At 40.0% G+C, this 21,640-nt stretch overlaps 2 protein-coding genes across 6 annotated transcripts in view; one reads left to right on the top strand and one right to left on the bottom strand.

Moving 5' to 3' along the window:
• The window catches only part of ptpro (protein tyrosine phosphatase receptor type O), a 33,457-nt gene extending 17,314 nt beyond the window's left edge, over positions 1-16,143 (top strand). Inside the window, exons 5-27 of one of the 2 annotated variants that reach the window (XM_066724348.1) lie at positions 513-1,067; positions 1,402-1,563; positions 1,996-2,192; positions 2,392-2,512; positions 2,950-3,143; positions 3,466-3,577; positions 3,709-3,872; positions 4,845-4,965; positions 5,765-5,898; positions 6,511-6,649; positions 6,796-6,916; positions 7,666-7,734; positions 9,219-9,302; positions 9,959-9,994; positions 10,519-10,600; positions 10,838-10,928; positions 11,127-11,203; positions 11,525-11,659; positions 11,889-12,011; positions 12,363-12,517; positions 13,247-13,382; positions 13,482-13,595; positions 13,927-16,143. In XM_066724348.1, coding sequence (XP_066580445.1) covers positions 513-1,067; positions 1,402-1,563; positions 1,996-2,192; positions 2,392-2,512; positions 2,950-3,143; positions 3,466-3,577; positions 3,709-3,872; positions 4,845-4,965; positions 5,765-5,898; positions 6,511-6,649; positions 6,796-6,916; positions 7,666-7,734; positions 9,219-9,302; positions 9,959-9,994; positions 10,519-10,600; positions 10,838-10,928; positions 11,127-11,203; positions 11,525-11,659; positions 11,889-12,011; positions 12,363-12,517; positions 13,247-13,382; positions 13,482-13,586 — 3,113 coding nt within the window. In that variant the 3' untranslated portion in view covers positions 13,587-13,595; positions 13,927-16,143. The remainder of the gene's footprint in view (positions 1-512; positions 1,068-1,401; positions 1,564-1,995; positions 2,193-2,391; positions 2,513-2,949; positions 3,144-3,465; positions 3,578-3,708; positions 3,873-4,844; positions 4,966-5,764; positions 5,899-6,510; positions 6,650-6,795; positions 6,917-7,665; positions 7,735-9,218; positions 9,303-9,958; positions 9,995-10,518; positions 10,601-10,837; positions 10,929-11,126; positions 11,204-11,524; positions 11,660-11,888; positions 12,012-12,362; positions 12,518-13,246; positions 13,383-13,481; positions 13,596-13,926) is intronic. The other variant, XM_066724349.1, reaches the window with a different exon arrangement.
• A 318-nt stretch (positions 16,144-16,461) lies between these two features.
• Positions 16,462-21,640, bottom strand: part of eps8a (EGFR pathway substrate 8a, signaling adaptor) — a 59,894-nt gene continuing 54,715 nt past the window's right edge. For all 4 annotated transcript variants that reach the window (XM_066724354.1, XM_066724350.1, XM_066724351.1 and 1 more), the window contains one exon: positions 16,462-21,012. In XM_066724354.1, the coding sequence (XP_066580451.1) occupies positions 20,887-21,012 (126 nt within the window). In that variant the 3' untranslated portion in view covers positions 16,462-20,886. The remainder of the gene's footprint in view (positions 21,013-21,640) is intronic.

Here is a 21,640-nt window from a genome sequence, read left to right on the forward strand (position 1 = left end):
CCAGTAGGAGTGACTGTGTTCAACCCCAGTAACTGTGAGTGATGTTTGGCACTTCCCAAGGGTCCCCAGTCTCGACTGGGGACATAGTTAGGTCATGGCTAGGGCTTGTACTTAAAATAAAGTACACATTTGAATTACAGTTGTTCATGACCTAATATACGTTTCCAGAGACATGCCACAGTTCATGTGTATAATCCTTCAATATAATATTATACTTGAAGAAACTGTATTGTTGTTAATGGGCACCACACCCATATCTGAAAACTATCATCTGCACTTCTGAGATGATCTCCTGTAAATGTGAATCACTCTTGATCAGCACTTAAGTCATTTATTTTCCAAAAGGGCTTTAGTTACAGTTATGTACGATGAGTTAATTTTACTGTAATGTTTGTTTACTGTTTACTGTAATGCATATGTTTTGAATGACTGTAGAAGACCATTATTATATATTGTTATTTTGATTGATCAGCTTTACCAGCTCAAATTCAAACAATGTTTCTGTCTCACAGTGCCCAACCCTCCCAACAATGTTTCTGTGCAGATAGTGCACATCAACTGGGGACGCCTGGCTGGAGTGCTGGCAAGTAAGGGCAGGGAGGAAATCAGACTTTTGGAAGAGCAAGAGGCAGAGGAGGAGCAACAGCAGGGGCAAGAGGAAGAGGAAGTGCAACAGGAGGGGCAAGAGGAAGAGGAGGAGCAACAGGAGGAGGAGGAGGAGAATGCGAGAACCTACAAGAACATCACCACTCTGCAGCCCTTTGATCTAACCCAGAACCCCAACGAGTCCTTCAGCTGGGTGGACTACAGCAACGACACAGACTCAGAAACCACCACCCAGCCCTACTGGCCCTCTGTGGGGACCACTATCTCCAGCGATGGGGAGGAGTTTGTCAACCAGGTGGTGCAGGAGTATGAGGATGAGAACGAGATGGGCTCTGCCATGGACATCGCCTCACCTGCTTCACACATGGCCAGTTTCTCTCCACTACTCCTGGAGCTGCGCTGGCTGCCCCCACACCCTCCCACGGCTTTCGACGGCTTCAATATCTACGTCTACAGAGATGGTACGTTTGAACTGACAGTGTGACACAAACAAGCTTTCAATTCTCTGAGAAATAAAACATTTCAACATTTAAAGTCTGAGCAGTGTTTTTGGATGCCTGGGTTTGTTGTGTCCTATGATGCAATATGACTTTAGCATCTACTTTCATGACTAGCATGCGTCCTGAGGCGTGTTAGTTCTTTTGGAATGGTCTTGTCCCACAAAGAAGTTACTAGATCATCTTAGGTGTACCAACATGGCTGCTGGAGACTAGCTGGTCTAAATATTCAATCAGAATCATAGACAGATATCGGAAGTCCACGAGCATTATTCTAATGTTCCAATTGTTCTTTCAGGGAATTCCTCCGAGGTGGCCACAGTAGATGAAAACACTCATGAGTTCTTTGCCAAGTTGACCGAACCCGGGACATACACAGTGTCGATCACGACATTCAGCTCGTCTGGAGAGTGCAAACCCCGAGAGAGTACAAGTGACACCAGTTTCACATTTTACCTCAGTAAGTCATCATTTAGTGTTTCTCTAAAGCGTTTACAACAACAGTAAGCTTGCGTCATTCTGTTACATTTCTGTATGTACTACTAGTATATACTACTCACAGGGGAACTGTGTATAGATACTGTTAAACACTTTTCTCATGTGGCTTACTCAATGGTAGCAACAGTATTAAGAATAAATAAGAGAAACGGTAGTTCGTGGGGGGTTAAAGTCTAAGTTTTTTGCAATAATATAGCAAAACTACAATACCATTTATTTACACGCTGCCAGAAAGCAATGCATTTTTACCGCTTTGTTGTTACTAACTGAACAGTATCTAAAGAAATCAGTACAATACAGAAAAAATGTGAAGTCAATCTGCAGAAAACATATTAACGCAAGCAATAACACATTTTCCTTATACAAGGCATCATTGCTCAATCTTTCGCTGCAGGTCCCAGTGGCAGGTGGTTTGAGGAGCTGAAGGAGAAACCTCAGGATGTCAGCGTACGGATGCTGAGCTCCAGCATGGCAGCTGTGTCCTGGGCCGCCTCCCCGGAGAGTCACAACAGTACCCTGGTGTCTGTGGTCTCACTCACCTGTAACAAACCCAGCCTCAACCAGCGGATAGAGAGCAGCTACTGCAGCCAGGTGGGCAGAGTTACCGATGAGCTTTTTGCACACAGTACTACTGCAACAACAGCGTGTAGAGTTCAAGAAAAATTACGCTGATATGTCACTTTTAGTAACATTTTGACGTCTTGCATTCTTTTCCTTCTGACAAATGTCTGTGGAAGTGTCGGCACTGAAAGCTGGAATATTTAAAATGACAATTTCTTGTTTTCTTCAGGAAAATTCCTCCAGTGACATCATAACAAACTTAACTCCTGGTGCTCAATATAAAGTGGTGGTCTATCACGTGAACGGACCCCTGACTAGTCCACCATCGGATCCGGTCATATTTGGAATAGGTAAGCCATCAGGATGTCTTCCTCTCCTTCTCTACCTATTACTGTGACTCAGCAACCTGGAATACGCCATACGGCTCCCATATTTGAAAGCATTGCAGGAGTGTTTCAGTTGAACACTGTGAGACTAGACAGAGAACATCTAAAACTTTTTTGATGCTCATCAGCTGGATATAAAAATGCTCTTTCTTTTGGACTTTCCATTTGCGGCCAACTCTCATGGGAATCCAGCCCACCATTGTTAATATGAAGACCAGATTCTTTAACAAAATGGAAATTAGTTTTTAGGATGACTTTGATTTCAGCATTAAAGGAGCCTGTGTTACAGTACAAGGATTTACTTACTGAAAACTTAAACCCTCACAAACCCTGCCTGAGTTTGTTGGCCCAGAGTATTGAAGTGTCGAAGAGTTCATTGGAGCCATTATGTCGCCTTTCAGAGCCCACAGGGGTGCGGGACGTGGTACTCTACCCCCTGAACCCCACGACGGTGATCCTGAGGTGGCGGCGGCCTTATCACGTGGCGTTCCGCAAGTACGTTGTGGAGCTGTATTTCTTCAACCCGGCCAGGCTGACCTCAGAGTGGAGCACCTACTACGAGATTGCGGCGACGGTCTCCGTCTCCGCCTCTGTGGTACTGTGTAAAACAAGGCTTAGTTTGCCTTTTTTTCCATTACGATTTCCATCATATTGCTGCTGGTTTCAGAATTATGTCTATCGTTTTCAATTTTAATATGAGTTGCCATTTATTTTCACCTAATATACTCATCCACTTGGAAAGTACCATTTTAATTCTAAATTGAAGGAGTTCAAGACAAAATGTATGATCCCCAAAAAGCACAGCATAAAGCCTAGATCACAACCTGGCAGAGCCCTTTCCAACAGCCAGATTGCATGGTGAGCCATGTCTGATCCCAGTGCATCAGAAGCCTCACTGGTATTTGATGTTTTTGTAGAAAGTGACTGATCTACTGCCTGCTTGGTACTACAACTTCCGTGTCACCATGCTAACCTGGGGAGAGCCAGAACTCAGCTGCTGTGACAGTTCCACTGTCAGCTTCATCACAGGTACTGTCTGCCGTGACTGACAGAAGGAAGTAAGAAAGTGCTTTCTAAGCAGAGGATTATATATCCCCCAACTTTTCTGATCCTGTGAAGTAAAAGAGAGTGATTTCAGGTTCTGCTTTTTGTGTCCTCAGCCCCAGAAGCTCCGCACATCTCCTCGGTTGATTACTCCAACAGTCTGCTGTACGTCAGGTGGACGTATGGGGACGTGTTCACAGACCTGTCTCACTCCAGAATGCTGCACTGGCTGGTTGTTGCGGAAGGCAAGAAGGGTGTCAGAAAGAGCATATCCTCTGATGTGAGTCAGTCCCATTGACGAGCCATGTCTGGAAGCTGCAGGCTGCTCGTTAGCCCTCAAGGTGTTCAGTATTGTCAATTCTGGCATCTGTATTCTGGAAAGCATTGCGTTTGAGCGGCACTGGAAATTGTGAGGAAAAGCGCATTTACCTCCATCAACACTGTGACCCTCTTTGCTGGGTGTGGATTTTTCTGTACCAACTATGGCTCCTCCAGCGCTTAGCCTTGCTGCACAAGCGATGTTCAGTCTGCCTGCTGACAGCCATTAGAGCTAGTGTAGCCATAGCAGCGTTTAGGTGCAAAGCAGTGTTTTATGTCCTGATTACTACTGTATTTGAGGTGTTCATTTCATTAACTAAAGATCAAACGTATATCCTCATTAAAAATGTAATTAGTGACTACATTTTGCATCATATTCAGAATAAAATACTGAGTGATGCTGTACATTTAATTTTAAATGTAAACAGTGAAAAGGACATAAAGTAAACCAGAACTGTGATGTTTAAACATTTCCCCTAGTTTTTGTTCAATTTGACACAGTTCTGTAATGCTAGTTTAATTACAAAATGCTTACAAAACAATTAAAACAGCTGAATTCTTAATGTATTAATCAATTTACAAATTAACCTTACTCTAAATCTTAATTACGCAAAGAATATATCCTGTTGTTTTTACAGTGACATCGAGAAGATGGTTGTTGCTATAAACGTATTTCATTTCAAATGTAATAGGTGTGCTAAACATAAATATGGAGAGAGAAAGAGAGAGAGAGAGTTTGTGTCATAAAAAATACTTTGTAATTCTATAAATCTGGGGATTAAAATGTTTACCTTAACATATATGTATATATTTTGTATTAGATAATGCAGCAGTTAACAACAAAATATTTTGACCCTTAGTTTTATGAAATGTCTCTGAATGGAAAGAAGCGCCTCAGCAGACTAAAGCGTGTCTGTTTTCTGGTGTTGTCCAGGTGACCCGCACTGTGATGAAAGCGGTGCTCAGTTTACCCCCTGGAGACATCTACAACCTGACTGTCACGGCCTGCACCGAGCGCAGCAAAAACACATCCGCACCGCACATCATCAAACTGGGTCAGTACTGCACTACCTGCGGGGCATATTTTTAATCAGATGTGTGTCATTATTTCCATGCGTATATATCAGATACAAAAAACAAAAAAGCCACAGTAAGTATGGACAATCTTCTGTAGTGCTGTTGCCTGATGATCTCATGAGGTTTACCAGTTCACATTTGGAGAAGTGGTTGGAGAAATCAGCCCATGGTACCTCATCACAGCTGGACCAGTTTGGCATCTTGATTGTACCAAGGGCAAGACTACACTCAGTAATAGATGTATTTTCCGGCAATTTATTTTACAGTACAAATGGACCATTGCAACTTTTTTAAAGTTCAAAATGTAATTTTAAATGTCATCTCCATCGAGTTAGAGAAGGAGTTCAAAGGTCAAAGCTGAACTGAGAGAGTTATATTCGGAGTGAGAGAGTGAGACATTAGTGGGTCTGTAACATGGTGACTCGAATATAACCCCAAATGCAGGTACATGCGTATATTTTATATACGTATGTTTTCATTGTTGTTGTTCTTATTTTCTTATTTTATTTGTTCTTCAAGTCTTTTGGGGGAAACATTGCACAGTGTGGATATAGGAATCCTGAAATAAAAAATGGATGGATTTACCATTGTTTGATGTCACTTCCTTTAAAAACACACATCCTTTTTTTTTAGTTAATAGAAACTCGGAAAGCATTTCTTAATTTATAAGGAGGAAGTTTCAGGTCTCAAAATAGTTCATGTTTGCACTCAGAAGTGCCTGCTTGCTTTTGCCGGTAAGACCTGAAAGCTCACTGCCGCTTTGTGCTTTATTTGCAGAGCCTGCGCCTCCAAAGTCTTTATACGCTGTGAATGCAACATACACGTCTGTCACTCTCCTCTGGGTGGAAGAGGGGGTTGTGGATTTCTACCAAATCATCTGCAAGATAGTCGGTTCGAACAGAGAGTTAAAGGTGAGACACATATTCACACAAAATAAAACGCGATTGTAAAAGCTGAACTGAAATAGTTTTGTACAGATTGTTAGCCTAACGCATAGTATCACTCTTAAAATGCAGTGTCTCTTTGTATCATTATTCTCCCACCATGTACTTAAAGTTATAGTCCAGTGTGAGTATGGAACAAGACACATTGGACAATTAACAGTCTTTCAGAAAGTCACTCTTAACCGTAATGCTTTTCTGTTTTCTATTTTCTGCTGCTTTGTAAATCAATAATCTGTCAGTTTTTATCAGCGTCAGCTCTGTCAGATTAGCACTCCATTCTCTCTCTTATAAATTCCTTGATTTCATGATTACTGCCAATTTATGTTGCTTCAATAGCACCGCTTCGCTGGCTTTACACTGACAAGTCATCAGTCTTTGATATCTGAGCGCATTGGAAAAAACCCAGAGCCTAAAGGGTAGTTTTTGAGTCTCTGTTCTCAGCTGCTATGCACGGCTTCCAATCCACGTCTGCTGAATCGAGGTATTAGGTGTACGGTAACGGAGACGTGCTCGGAGAGTCAGTTTAGGAGGTTCCTAGAGTAAGTCTGTGCCGCTCACCTCTCGTCTCCGTCTCTGCAGGAGAGGGAACCCCAGACGGTGAACTCTCACGTGGTGACCATCTCCAGCCTCCTGCCCTCCACCGTTTACAACTGCAGCGTGACCAGCTACAGCCACAACACTCCCAGCGAGCCCACCTTCATCGTCATCTCCACCCTGGGTATAGTCCTCGGTTTACACCTCTCCCGCCAGAGCCACATTGTCATATGTTCTCCCACTGCCCGTGTGAATTTGGTTTTGGTGACGGTAATCCTACGTGCCGCAGTTTCTCTCCAGCGGGTGATCGTGCTCTTTTGTGTTTTGCAGTGACCGAAATGAATCCGAACGTGGTGGTCATCTCCGTCCTGGCCATTCTGAGCATCCTTCTCATCAGCCTTCTCCTCCTCATCCTCATTGTGCTGAGGAAGAAGCACCTTCAGATGGCCAGGTGGGTGTCCCAGAATCCTCTTTTCCCGCCAGTACAAGCAGTGCCACCAAAATCAAAAACTAGTCGATGGGCACTCCTGTCAACTCTCACTCTCGCTATAGAGTGCTGTACTTCTCTTTCCATTACTATGCTGACTGTGTGTATCATCTTTCCTCTTGCCTTAATGCATGCAGTGATATGTGAACTATAAAACCTATAGTGGCATAAAGTGGTCTAAGCATGTAGGTCATTCTAATGCAAGTTAATTACATGCTTTAAAAATAGACGCTGCACACTGGAGTTGCGATACGATTTCTCTGTCTGGTCAGTTATAACATCTGCAGCTTACCGACAGAACATGCTGCCACCCACTTCTGCAGATAAGCATGCCGAACTGGAACTTGAAGTCAGCACATCTGATTTCCTTTAAAACGAGGAAGTAGTGTGTTTAATACTGGCACGCTCTCATGTTTTGAAAATAACTTTTTACAATTTTACACGATATTTTTACTTTTGTTTCTTGTTTTTTCAAACGCACATTAGTTGTAGTGCTGCACACAGGCTGAAACTGATTGGAGACATTTTTAGAGATGTTCTCCTTATCGCTAACAAACAATTGTGCTTCTTGCTTTGCAAAAATGTCTCCCAAGTTGGAACTTAAAATTGCAGGATGGGAACAAAATCAGAATGGTTACTTGAGTCTCGGATACTTTATTCATTCCAATGCTCTTGAGAGACTGAATTTAATGTCTTGTAAATTTGCCTTTCAGGGAATGTGGCGCTGGAACATTTGTCAACTTTGCCTCTTTTGAGAGGGATGCAAAGCTGCCATATAACTGGTATGAGTTTATTTAAATTTAAACATGTTTTTTAAGGGATTAACCCCATATTGCAGCTTTTTGAATAATGAATTAGTGGCCTAACATTCGTGAGATCTTGCTCCTGAATTGATGTTTGCTCATAATCGATTGACTGTACATAATGTGTCATAGGTACACAGATCCAGTGTGACTGTGTTCTTAATCGTGACTTCATAATCTTACCTCTAACAGCAGCTTGTCAAAGTGAAATAATATAACATTTAATTTAGTGACTGCCTTCAACATCTGAGCTGCCTCGATCTCAATCCAACTGGCTGTTGTAATTCATGACTTACATAATACTGTAACAAATTAAGTCTATATAAAGAACTCCATCCCCGAAGATGTTTAAAATTAAACTGACTCAAAATGATCTTCAAGATTTTATTAGCTATAGCTCTCAGACTGGTGTTAATCAGTGAAATTACTTCAATCAGCTAGAGCAAAATGCCTTTTCATTACAAAAAATCCATATTCTGGAATGTGGAACTAAAGCCTATTCTTTCCAGCACAAGATTATAATTAAACTGTAAAGCTTCAGTGTGTTGATTATGTTCTTGTTTGTTTTTTTCGGGCTACAATTTGATTTGATATTCTGACTGCATAGCGTCCCACGATTGTCTGAGCGTGAAATTAACAATTCTCTTTCATTTGACTCAACCCAGTGTGGCCAAACCATTCTGTGTACTCTTACCGAGAGACGTCAAGAACTCAATCACAGGAGATGTTCATGTTAGAGCCCCCCCAGCATGACTCTGCTGGAGGCGCTAGAGAGGAAGTGTGGGATTCTGGGAAGGACTATAACCTGATAGCTGCAGCTCAGATCCCTAAAGCAGGCACCGCTGCTATATCCTCCAGAAGGCAGTTGACTCCGTTGCTCTAGCCAGCATCTCTAAAGGATAGGCTGCTGTGCAATAAGCTACTTAGGCTTGTGCAGGAATTTAACCTCAACCTATACTGGCCACGTCTTACGAATCCGGCTGGCGCAGTCTCTCATCTTGGCTCGAGTCATTTGCACCTCATTTCATTCATAAACACTAAATATTTACAAGCAACAAACACCGCACACATAAATTAGTAATCAAATGAACAGCTGCATGAAGTGGATTTGGCAGACAGGGTGGTGAGGAAGTCTCGATTCACTCCTGCTGCAACAGATGTTCAGTCAGAAGTGTGAAATAATCTACATTAGGCAAACAGTGGTTTCTCCTGTGCATGGAAAACATGGAAAAATACAGAAGAAGGTCATAATAAAGCCTAAATAGGGACTACCTTTTTCGTTATTATGTTTTACTGTACTATTTGGAGTAGCAACCTATACAAACTGAGCACTAGTAGCCGCATGACTGTGCATTAACCTCTAATGACTAACTCGCAATGTTCTTGAGCACTGTCTGTCACCGGCACGTACTTACTGAGCACCATATTTTTGTCCCTTCCTGTACCTGTTTTGAATTCTTCAGGCGAAGGAGCATTTTTGCCTTCCTTACCCTTCTGCCATCCTGCCTTTGGACTGACTATCTTTTGGCTTTTTATATTAATCCCTGGTAAGTAGCATTTTGCCCTGGTTCCCGAAACCAACACCGTGTACTGGAGCACATCTGTGAAGTAACATCCAGCCGCCTTTTCCCTTTCCCCGTGATCTCCAACTGTCACATAAGCGTTGCCAGGAAATCACGGCCAATTTGATGCCAGCATTACTATAATGGTTTGTGAAAGCAAACCTGTATAGTAATGCTTGCATAACATGTTGGTAAATATAAGAAAAAGCTTCTAATTGTGTAAACTAACAAGACACTACTAATAAGAACGTAAAAGTTCTTGCTTTAACCACATTTTGGGGCTTGATTGATGTGAAGATTGTTGTTTTTTTTAGATGTTTTTATATCAAAGTTGTTGCTGATGATATTTCCACTCCATGGGCATTTAATTTTCAGCAGAAGTGTTGGAGTCCAGGTTGGGGACAATAAATAATCTGCTAAAATGAACGATTTACATCCAGTACCTTAACTCATGGTTGATCTTATTCCTTAAGGAGACTTTATTTACATAATGGAAAAATGTAATTGGTGACCAATGAACTGTCTGTAAACATAATTAATAGAAACAATTAATAGGGTAACTGGTTTTAAGTACAGCCTAAGGATAAGGGGGGAAAAAAAAACAAGTATGGTAAATTTTTTATTGTATATATATTTTATAGGAGCAAGACTGCCTTGAAGAAAAAGAAACTAACAAAGTAGGTTGTTTTTTGCCTATTTTTGTGTTAAAAAGTAGCATCAACAATGAATACATTTAGATCACTTCAATAAAATGTTAATACAAATATTTGACTTTCATTGCTACGTTTGGCTGTTTGCCATGATGTTAGTTTCGTTCAAATAACAGTAATGTATAAATATGATTTGAAACTGAACTCTCAAACAGTGATATATATACAGAGGAAGTGGCGAGAATATATTGCATATTAAGTCCAAAATAAACAGATGTTAATACTGGGAAAATAATATCTAGCAAGCAATCATTTTAAAGCTTTTAATGACTTTATTATCGTTGATCATTTTTAGCTAGATTAGATTATTGTTTAAATACTCAAACATCAATCTAAAGTTCAAAACAGTAGGCGTTAACCTGTTTGTTTTACTCAAATGTCCATTTATAAGCATTCAGTTGCATTTAAACACTTTCCATCTGGTGAATGACTGGCATAAGTGCTCACAATCACAACAGAAACACTTACACTTTATCTGATCTCACCTGCAGCCCTGTCCAGTTGGATGATTTTGATGCCTACATCAAAGATATGAGCAAAGACTCTGCTTACAAATTCTCCCTGCAGTTTGAGGTAAGAAGTGGACCTACTTATCTAACCAAAAAAGTCAATAGAAAGCCATAAAATAAGCATAGTTTATACGTGTTTGTGTACAGGACTTTGAGCAGGAGAGAGAATTACCTCTGGAACCCAATGAAAAAAAGGCAATTGACTTCGATTAAAGGGAAGCTTGTAGAATAATGCTTGAAACACTTAACAGAAAACGCAGTTTACTCCAAAACACATCTGCAACTGCTGTTTCTGTTCCAGGAACTCAAAAGTGTGGGTCTCGACATCCCCCACGAGGCCGCTGATCTGCCAGTGAACAGAGTGAAAAACCGCTACACAAATATCCTGCCTTGTAAGTAGGGACGTTGTTGAGTTCAACAGTGAATTGTAAATGGCTACACATGCGTTGTATTGTATGTGGATTGCTTTATATGAAATGTGGCTACTTATTGTAAGTACCCCCTTATATTTCTCAAAATAAACCTTTGATGTTACATTGTGGGTTCAAATATTCACATTGATGTACCTGTTCTGTTTGTTTGCTCTGCAGATGACTTTAGCCGAGTGAAGCTGATTTCAATGCACAATGATGAAGGATCCGACTACATCAATGCAAACTACATACCCGTGAGTGTCACTGAGCTATGGGTTCATCTCCTGACTGCTGTGCTAGATGCGTTTGACCACTGTACAATGAGATAGAGACAGAGTTGTGGAGTTGGGAAGGTTTTTGAAGCCATTTGATTAGACAGACGGGTAGGAGGAGTGAGGCTTCTTATTTCAACAACACTGACATCTTGTGTTTCTTTGAGTAATTCTCACCCGTTAATTAAACTAAATCCCCACAGTTACAGACCTCACACCTTTCTGTTAAGAATGTTCTGATAATATCACTGACTGTAAACAACAGCATTTATTGTTTTTCTGTTCCCCGCTTTGCCTTCTCAGGGATACAGGTCCCCACGCGAATATATTGCAACGCAGGGGCCCTTACCCGAGACGAGGAACGACTTCTGGAAGATGGTCCTGCAGCAGAAATCTCACGTCATCGTCATGCTGACACAGTGCAATGAGCGGCGCAGGGTAGGTTTCCCGCTGTACCTCTCTGGCCAGGCTATGTGGGGAGGTTGTGCGCTGTGTGGTGTAGTCTGGTGTTGTACCTGTTTTGAGGAATTCATGTAGCTCTGGATTTGGTGTTAGAAGGCCTCAGACGTGCCTGCTAAAAGGCATTGCAGAGATTGGCTGTCTGTCACAGAAGGATTAAGCAAATTATGAACACGCCCTGAAACCATTGCTTTTGATATTGTTGCAGGTGAAGTGTGACCACTACTGGCCGTTTACAGAAGACCCGGTCGCTTATGGAGAAATCACAGTAGAAATGACTTCTGAAAAAGAGGCAGCCGAATGGACCGTGAGAAATTTTAGACTGAACTACGTAAGTATTTGTTACACATCAGTTTCTTTTCAAGGTCAAAGTCCTGATTCAGTTGAGGCATAGATGATGAAAGCGTCTCTAAGCAAAGAGTTAAATTAGTGTGGTTAATAATATCCTATATTTTCTATATTGGAAGTTTTGTTTATTAATCTCATGATGGTAGAGTAAGATTTTAACAATTTCAATATTAATGCATTAAACTACAATAAATATAACACATTATCACATTAAAACTAGGAGGTGGGGAAGGAAATAGCCTTAAATTAACATGAAGCAATTCTAGTGTTCTCAGGATACCCAGCAGCCAGAAACTATTGTGGTTCTGACACTAATTCTTGGCTCTTGTTTCAGGCTGATGAAACGCAGGACGTCTTGCACTTTAATTACACGTCCTGGCCTGACCACGGGGTTCCCACTGTGAATGCAGCCGAAGGCATCCTGCAGTTTGTACAGATTGTCCGACAGCAGGCTGTCAAGAGTAAAGGACCCACTATAGTGCACTGCAGGTAAGATGATTTTGCCTGTGCAGAATTGCTCCGGCAATTATGTTTTAAAATAAATCTTTGGCAAGTACATCCATCCCATTTTCACTAGAGTTGTTGTTAATGTGCAACTGAATTTAGGACTGCTGTATTTTGTCATGTTTCACTACATGGAAGTATGATATTCAAAGTAAAAATGCTTTAAAACTGATATAGGTCGAGCCATTCAAAACTCTGCTAGGCTCTCATAATCTATAGGTTTAAATCGAAGTATTTACCTCTTATTTACAATTACATTGATCCGTCTGTCATTGAATTGTGACCCTGTAAGTCATTGCATCAAGTCATACGTTATAGCATTTATGCTCCATTGCCTGTAGAAGAGTAAAATAGTGGGCACAGTCAAAGATACTGGCATGTATATAGAAATATATGTGAAGCAAGAAAAGTGGATACAACTATATCAAGACACAGTCATGCCTTAACCGTGTAAGAGATGACCTTTAGGCTGATTTTCAAAAAGGTGAATTTAATTATAGTAATTGTAATAAACTTTATTTTAATGATTCACTTCAAATTGTTTGGGAATATTGGCTTCAGTTAAGCGTTAAGAGCTCTTTGGATATTCAGAGTTGTTCACATTTTCCATAATCCTGGACAATATTGTACCATTAATAAAACTATTAGCCAGTTTGAATTGGTAGACAATGGATGAAGTGTTAAAATGACTTGCTCAATTGTGTTTAATTGCAGTGCTGGTGTGGGCCGGACAGGGACCTTCATCGCTCTAGATCGCCTGATCCAGCACATACAGGAGCACGAGTTCGCAGACATCCTGGGTCTGGTGTCGGAGATGAGGTCTCACAGACTCTCCATGGTGCAGACGGAGGTATAGCAGCCTGGTATTGATTATGTGTAACAATCTTTTTTTTTTTAAATCATGCCTATTGCAAACTTTAACCCCAATGCCGTGGTCTTGCCCGTACAGGAGCAGTATATTTTCATCCATCAGTGTGTGCAGCTGATGTGGAAAAAGAAGAAACAGCATTCCACCTCCACCGATGTCATATACGAGAATGTCAGCAAATCCTAGTCTTACACTGTAAGTGTGAACCACATTAAATACTAATAATACATTCTCTTTTTAGAAGTATGAGGGCCTTATATTAATAATTTTAAAATACACACACACACAAGCATGGCACAAGAAAAAGGGATTTTAAACACTTTTATGTTGATTTTCTGTCTGTGTGTGTGTGTATATGTTTCAGTAGCAGCAGAAATAGCTCAGAAATTAATTGTAAGCTTTGTACATTATTACAGTAATTGCTGTAATGATCGAACCATTCACAAATGTTTACAGATCATGTTTAATCTATGTAAAGGGAGGATGTAACACACACTTGCTTTCTTTTCTCTCTTCTTTTCCACAGACTGAAATGGTTCACATGCCTTTCCTTGCTTCAGGCTTTAGTGCTTGCTTTCTGCCAAGAGAGTTTTTTTTCCAACTACCATTTATACCAAAAAAACAAAACAACAACAGAAAAAGCAGAAAACGTTTTGTTTGAAACGGTGAAAGCAGTGGAAGGAGCCTTGCCTTAAAGAACCCGCGTTTGACTATGAAGCGCTCCTCCCATGCGGACTTTCTCACGGCTGGACCAAATAGTTGCCCACCCAGAACAGGATGAAACAGTGAGGCGGACACGGAAACGGCAACCTGAGAACTGCGGACAGCAACACCTGGCATTCCCGAAATAGTGATGCTGCAGACTTTTTTCCTTTTGAAAAAGAAGTGCAATAAGTATCTCTTTACAGACCCGAGTCAAACAAGAGTGATTACTGAACACTGAGAGGAGGGATGTCCGATTACTGAGCAAGTGTAGGAATGTCGTTAGTTAGCGATGTAGTCTCCGGATTAGTTGAAACAAAAGTAGTTTCTAAATTGTAATAGGGGGAGTCATAGTTTATCCAATAAGCTGAACTTTTAGCACATTAACCCAATTACACTGACTAGTTTTAGTACTCACAAATATTGCAGAAACAGCAAGTTTTCATCATGTCGCGATGGGCAGCATTAGTGTGTGACCATGAAAAGTTAAACGGAAAATCACTGCCACCAGATGTGTAGAGGGACCTGTATTTATAACCTGAATGTTTAAACAGTGGACCATTCCATTACAACACCACTAGTTTGAAAATATCAATTATATAGATAGTCTGGGATATAATAGGTGCACGGAGTCTCGAGGAAAAAGTAATCTGTTATGTCTGTTGCCAAATTGCCTTGTCAGTTGCCTAGCCTTACCACTGCACTGGTGTGCCAAATACAGTTTGACAAGAAAATAAAATGAGCATAGTTCTGTTAAAAAGAAAAAAAAAAAAAAACACAATTTAAGAATGTTGCAAGTAGAAACTCTTTGATTTGTAGTGTGTATTTGATGCATGTTGCATTATGATTGAGCAAATCAAACTGGAAAGGCGTCTGGATAGGCACTGCTAAGCAACTGTTTAAATCAGCGCTACCTTCTCCCAAGCTGCATTGGGATTCCGGTGTGAATACTTTCATTCCACTTTGGACCTGTTTTCTCTGTGCGTTTTGGATTTCATGGGGTGTGTTTTGTGTGCCGTCCATGTGAATCTAGAGACAGCAGTAGACATCATTGTGATTTCTGTTGATTCAGCGTCAGGTGCTTTGAGACAAAGGGCAAGCGGGACAAAAGGCTTTTTGTTACTTACTAGGACATTTGAAGTTATTCAGCCTCTATATGTGTGTTCGTCTCATTTCACCATACACCGCAGATAGCACAATGTTCTTAAGAACTGAGCAGAGACACCTGTATTGTACTTTTTTTGTGCTTCAATATGCCAATTGAATAATGGGTTTTAGAATAATCTTTATTAGCCCAAAAAAAGTATAAGTGTCATGTTTTAGTTATTTTTTCTGCACATACATATTTTTCTGGAACAGCTACTAGACGCATCTTAAACTTTTAGTTCATTCATCTTCCCGAAACTCGAAACGCCAATCACCTATATAGTTTGCAGATGCACCGTCAAACTCAATGAGTTTAGAAGTGCAGTCACCAGCCAGGCTGATGTTGACGTGCTGTCTTGGCTTTTTGTCCTTTGAGTGCGGTATTGCATCGTGTTGCCTGGGTGCCAAATACTAACAACTGTCACCGACTCCAATGCTAGCTGGAAGACTGTAGGCACCTTTCCCTGTGTGTGTGTGTGTGTGTGTGTGTGTGTGTGTGTGTGTGTGTGTGTGTGTGTGTGTGTGTGTGTGTGTGTGTGTGTGTGTGTGTGTGTGTGTGTGTGTGTGTGTGTGTGTGTGTGTGTGTGTGTGTGTGTGTGTAATACCCTTTGTGTTGAGAAAGCAGTGGTGCGGATTGCAGCCGCCCTCATCGTCTCAGACCATGAAGAGAGCTGTGCACTGTGTAGGTAGGTCCACTCTTCACACTTCGCTCTGCTCATGCGTGTCGATTCCAACTGTTTTTGTCGTTGGTGCCATTCTTGTGCATTCTGTCACTTCCTAGGAGGATGACTTTCTACTGCTTCAAGCGGTTGAAAAGGAGTCCTTTTCACAAAGTTTGAACTTGTGTTCTTTAAAGAATAAACGTTTCAATATCTATTCTTATGAATAATACAAAGCTTGGCCTTTTTTTTGCAAACTAGACATTTTTGTTAATGCAAAACTCTTTAGTCATATATTCATTCATAGGACAGAAGCTTTGATACGGTGCAACAAAAACAAATTATCACGGTTCCTCCATCTATAGATATGCGATGATATAGTTTGTTTCTCAAAACTGGTATCCGTCAGCTGAAGCGTCATCTTTCTGTTCAAGGCATTATAAATAACATTTTAGAAGACTAGAGTATTACACTGGAAAGTGTGATGATACGAAATGAGAAAAATCACACTAAATCACAGATTGGGTTGAGATAGAGACGGAAAACTAATCATATTTGTATACTTTAGAATACTGTTTATTGCAGTTTCAGCAGGATCACGGGGAAAAGGCACCATGAAAACTATACAAGTACAATTATGAATCACTTGATAAGTAACATTTTCTCCTTCATTTTGTACTTAGAACATTTAATGGACCATTGCACATATTTCTGGGACAAACAAATCAAGCTGTTCTGGAAAACACATTTTATAGGTTTACCTTTAAAACAAACATCCAGAAGCAGTCAACTTTCAAACTAACTGTAGTTTTCTTAAAGCTGAATCCACAAAATAAAAGAATAACAAAGAAACAAGTAGGACAGAGCAAATGAAAGCATATTGCAATAGAAAGTACAGAGACAAGTCACAAGAATATTTATAAATATACAATGCAAGTCTGCTAGAAACTAGTCTGATAGATATTGTGGATGTGAGGAGAACAAATTGTTTAAGTTGCAGAGAAAAGACTCTTCTGTCCTACAAAGAATCTGCAAGGGATCACAAAGTGATAAAAGGCAGATAGATCAACACAAAATAAAAAAGGAAAACAGGATCAAAAGTATAACCTTAAGCATCTGAATAGGGTTGGCTGTGTCTGTGAATTAATGCAATGGTAGTGACTAGGATATTGAAAAAGCAACATGGATCCAATATCGGTCAAGTCAGATAAACATAATTCACTTTCACCAGCTCACCCAATGAGGGCAAGTTCATTACAGCCCAACATTTCTAGGTCAAAACAAGTTACATGATGTACTCGATTTACAAAGTCAAAGCTGTGAGCTATGAAAAAGCTTTGTGCCTATTGCTATTAGCTGACTGCAACCAGAAAACAACCAAAACTCACAACCTAAACATTGAAAATACACAGACCCTTGAAACATCGTGTTGCACACAATGATACAAATAAAACAAATAAAACATCAACCTAGCTTTGGTTTTCGTGACTGTTGACATGTGCATTATTCCCACAGACCGCTTTCTTTTGCAAAATATGGTAAATCTGGAGCTAAATAGTTTAATATTATTTTATAAATAAGTACTGCTTTTCATTTGGGGGTGGGGTCTGCAAACCATACTGAAATCCTACTTAAGCTCTAAACATAAAGCACTGATTTGCTTTTGAACACAAAATATGAGAGTGGATATGGATTAGTGGCATTGTACTTCACTTCCAAGATAGTCTTACTCTTGTAATGTCGTTTACATTCCTCACTCGGACAACACCCTTGAGACCCTGAACTGACTGCCCATGAGAACATAAACTGTGGCAATCTGGATCAAGCCTATATCCCTTTGAAAAGCAAGCCTGAAAGCCTTTTTTTAATATTTGCTGGCTCTTCCAGAAAATGAATGTGCTGAAATGACTGGCAAAAAAGGGGGAAACATGAATTAAAATGCCAGTATGATTTCTTCCCTTTTGCATTTAGTTTTGGGCAGGATGGTACATTCCAAATAAGTCATTTATGCCGATCCTTTTTTGCAAGTCTCCAGGTAACCTTACCTTTGACTTTTCACATCACAATGAAAAAGGTGCCTAATTTTAATTCCTCAATCCTGTTAACACATTTACTAAAATAAATTAATCTCTTCAAATACAGCTGAGGACCATAAACAGTTCAAGGATAGTTTATATCAACTGCCATTGATTGCAATTGAAGATCCTAATCTTTAACTGCTAATATGCGTCTTTTTGATTCTTTTGCTTCACACTACATTGCTACTTTCCATTCAAGCCAAAATATGTCACATACAGTTCAACAGGGCTGGAGTAACAGAGGAGTACAAGGCTGATACCATCTTGAGTTCATGACATCTGTTCAAATTTCAGAGTTCTTATGTAATAAATTTAAAAAGTACAGAACAGCAACACGGAAGCATACAGAAAACCTATACTAGGATAGTTGATAAAAAATGACATGTATTTTATAAAATCTCTCTTAAGGTACGTTTTGAACATTATGATTGCAGAGTCTAGATTTAACCTTAATTGACCTTAGATTTAACCTTATTATTAATGAGGCACTGTGCATTGTAGCGTTCCTTTTTATTTTCAGAAATAAATGGTGTGAATCCACCAAATGAGTCAACTAATTATTAGATATGTCTTGAGCTTTTATATGGGATTAGTAATTAAGCAATTATTCTGGAAACCTTCAGCAAGTCTTTCTATAAAATAACTACATCCGTAACCCTTTATATCATCAGATGTTTCTTCTGTGTTTGTCTGATCAATACACTTATTACTTCTAAAGTATTCATCCTATTTTATGCTACTGTCTTTGCGGATAATGCTGTAGAATTCTAGCTGTGTTCTGGAAATGTTAACACTTTTCATTACACACTGATCAATAAATCAGCTGCTATTTTATTTTAAACTTCTTGCATGGAAGTCTTGCAAATGGAATTGGAATTTAAAGGGATCCTGGCATCTTGAATTGTATATCCAAGCTTTGTGGAGGTGGTTTTCTTACCTGTAACATTAGATTCTCTCTTTGTAATTCCCACAGTAAGCTCAGTGATCACCTTCCAGGCAATTCCTTAAGAACAGTTTCAGTCTCAGTTTAAGTGGTGAAGTCCTGGCCACAAGCCAAAGTCATCCATGGGTTTCCTGGTTCAATAATTAACATCCCAGCACTTGGGGCAGGGAGTGCAAATAGCCCAGTTCCCCTAGCAGAGATCTGGTGGAGGGGGAATGCTGATTGCATCTGGAAAGCTCCTGTTGACTGGAAACCCCTCATCGCATGTCAGGAACGTCTCGGGAGAAATCCAAAACAGTCCTCCATTAAACAACATCTTGGATATAGACCAATACTCAGGATGGATGATTCACACTGCTAAGGACTAACATTTTAAAATGACTATACTCCTGTGGCAGCTGCAGTTCAGAAAACAAACACAAACCCCCATGAATGAAGGATAATCGGACCCTTGCAATGCTGCCGATTACTTATATGGTGTAGCCAGGAGAAAGATGTGTGACTTGCAGAGAGATATATGCCAGACCCCCACGATGAGTGAGAGAGACCAGGTGTGGGCCCTGCAGTATTAAAGTGGTCTTATTAGATCAGAGATGATGTAGGGAAAATGCTTTGCACTGAAACACATTTAAGTGTAGAGAGAAACATTAGAGTGTGACATGTTCGGAGTCTGCTATTATAACTGTTAAAATACCATGTAAATTACACATTTTTATATCCTAGAAATATTAGAAAAGAGTTGGACCACTTTCATATTTTGGAATATAAAGCACAGCCAACTGAAGATACACATGTGTCGTCTCTGCAGAGATTGTGAGTTCACTGAATGTCCAGTCTGACCCTGCAGAACAACCATTGTCCTCAAGCTTGAAATGTGGAAACAAGGAACCATGTTGAGCTGCTGCTGCATCTCCTTGGAGTGCGGTTCACATCACAGAGCCGATATCGGGACCACAGACGTGTCCGTGTCAATCAGCCGCAGGATTAAACAACTGAGCAAACTAATATACCAAGATTGAACAGAGAGCACAGTGTTTAGGAAGCAAAATTAAGCAAATTCAAGCTGCGCTACCTGCATTACACAGTGCAACAAAACACAGAGGGCAACAGCTAAAAGGAGTCATAAAACTAGGAACATAAAACTGTTGTCAAGTCTATTTACCAACAAAAAGTGATATATATGATCAATATCAGCGTGTCATTGTTTAGAAAAATCTTCTAATTAGGAAACAAAAACTCTACATATTTCCCCCCTTTCCCGGAGTTTTGCTTAAATTTACAATTTAATTGTATTATTTTGGCATTCCTTGGAAATAAAATTAAACAAATTATATTTGTAAATACATATATAAATATAGTCTTCTCTTTGCCAATTAACAAAATGAAAATAAAAATAATCATAATATTGATAATAAACTTTTACAATCAATTATTCACACTCTTCAAAATACTTGAAAGAAATACTAGCTAAACATCTACTTTTTGTTTCCCAAAAGGGCTCCATTAATTTAAATGGGACAAAAGTCTTCATGTATCACATATGTGATTAATATAACACAAATTCAATTTGCTCTCTTAGAGGATGGGTGATAGGAACTGCCAAAATACAGGCATAGTTTGGTTAGTTTTTTAAAGTAGAAGCACACATCTTATGCCATCTGCTGTAGACATTTACTACCAACAAAGAAACCTTAAAGGCCTTTGTCCTTTTGCTCAATTTGCAATCCAAGCAGTTTGGTCTCCTTATAAAGTAGTGGATATTTGGATATTCAATTCTCATGAAGCAGTTTTGGTTCACATTGCTACTGTATACAGCACTCGAATAACAGCAAGATTCATTCTGCTAATGTCTGTGCGATGTCACTGATCCAGTAACTCTTGACGGTGGCGCATGATCTCGTTGAAGTCGCAGGCCCCCGCGCCGGTGTCCTAGAATACAACGCACAGGAAGGGCAGGGTTAGCTCTCAGTAACGGGATGCCCGCTGCACTCGTCGAAAGACTCCACCCCCGAGTCACATGCCGCTGAGTTGAGCTTCTCCTGGCGCCTCCGCATGATCTCCTGCAGCTCCGAGCCACTGCTCCTCTGTGAGAGAGAAAGGCAGTTAGCGTGTCGCTCTGCATGTCCTCATGTGCTGCCAATAACATGACTACTGGTGGAGACAGACTAGGAAAAAACAGCTTACATAATGCACACTAACAATAGACCAATCAATAAAGACATAAGGGACACCAATAGCAAGAGATTCAATGCAGTCCTATGGCTAATGTGTCCCGACTGCTTTGCTGTGCAGACAAAGGGTTAAAACCATGTTTTGATGAAGACCTAACATACAGGAAATGCACATTTAATGAAATAAATCATAGATGATTGAAAAGCAAAATAAAACTACATAAAGGTATTCAGAAAACAGGACAATTTAACAAATAATGCTCTGCATTCAAATCAAGGGGAGGAAAGAAGTGCCACCCTTCTGGACAATCTAAACAGATCTATATGAAAGGAACCAACAAACATTAATATTAACAGAACATTTATATTAGTATTGAACTCATTTTCATGTTTGTTTTTGAATTTATGAAACCTATGCCCATTAACTCATTTATAACCCTGTTAACCCAATTGTTCTTCGGTATAGCTGTAGTTACTTCACATTGACTCTCAAATCCTATTCTGAAGACCATCCTCTAACACGTTCTACATAGTAACACAT

This window comes from Amia ocellicauda, chromosome 15, assembly GCF_036373705.1.
Source record: "Amia ocellicauda isolate fAmiCal2 chromosome 15, fAmiCal2.hap1, whole genome shotgun sequence".
Taxonomy (NCBI): Eukaryota; Metazoa; Chordata; class Actinopteri; order Amiiformes; family Amiidae; genus Amia; species Amia ocellicauda.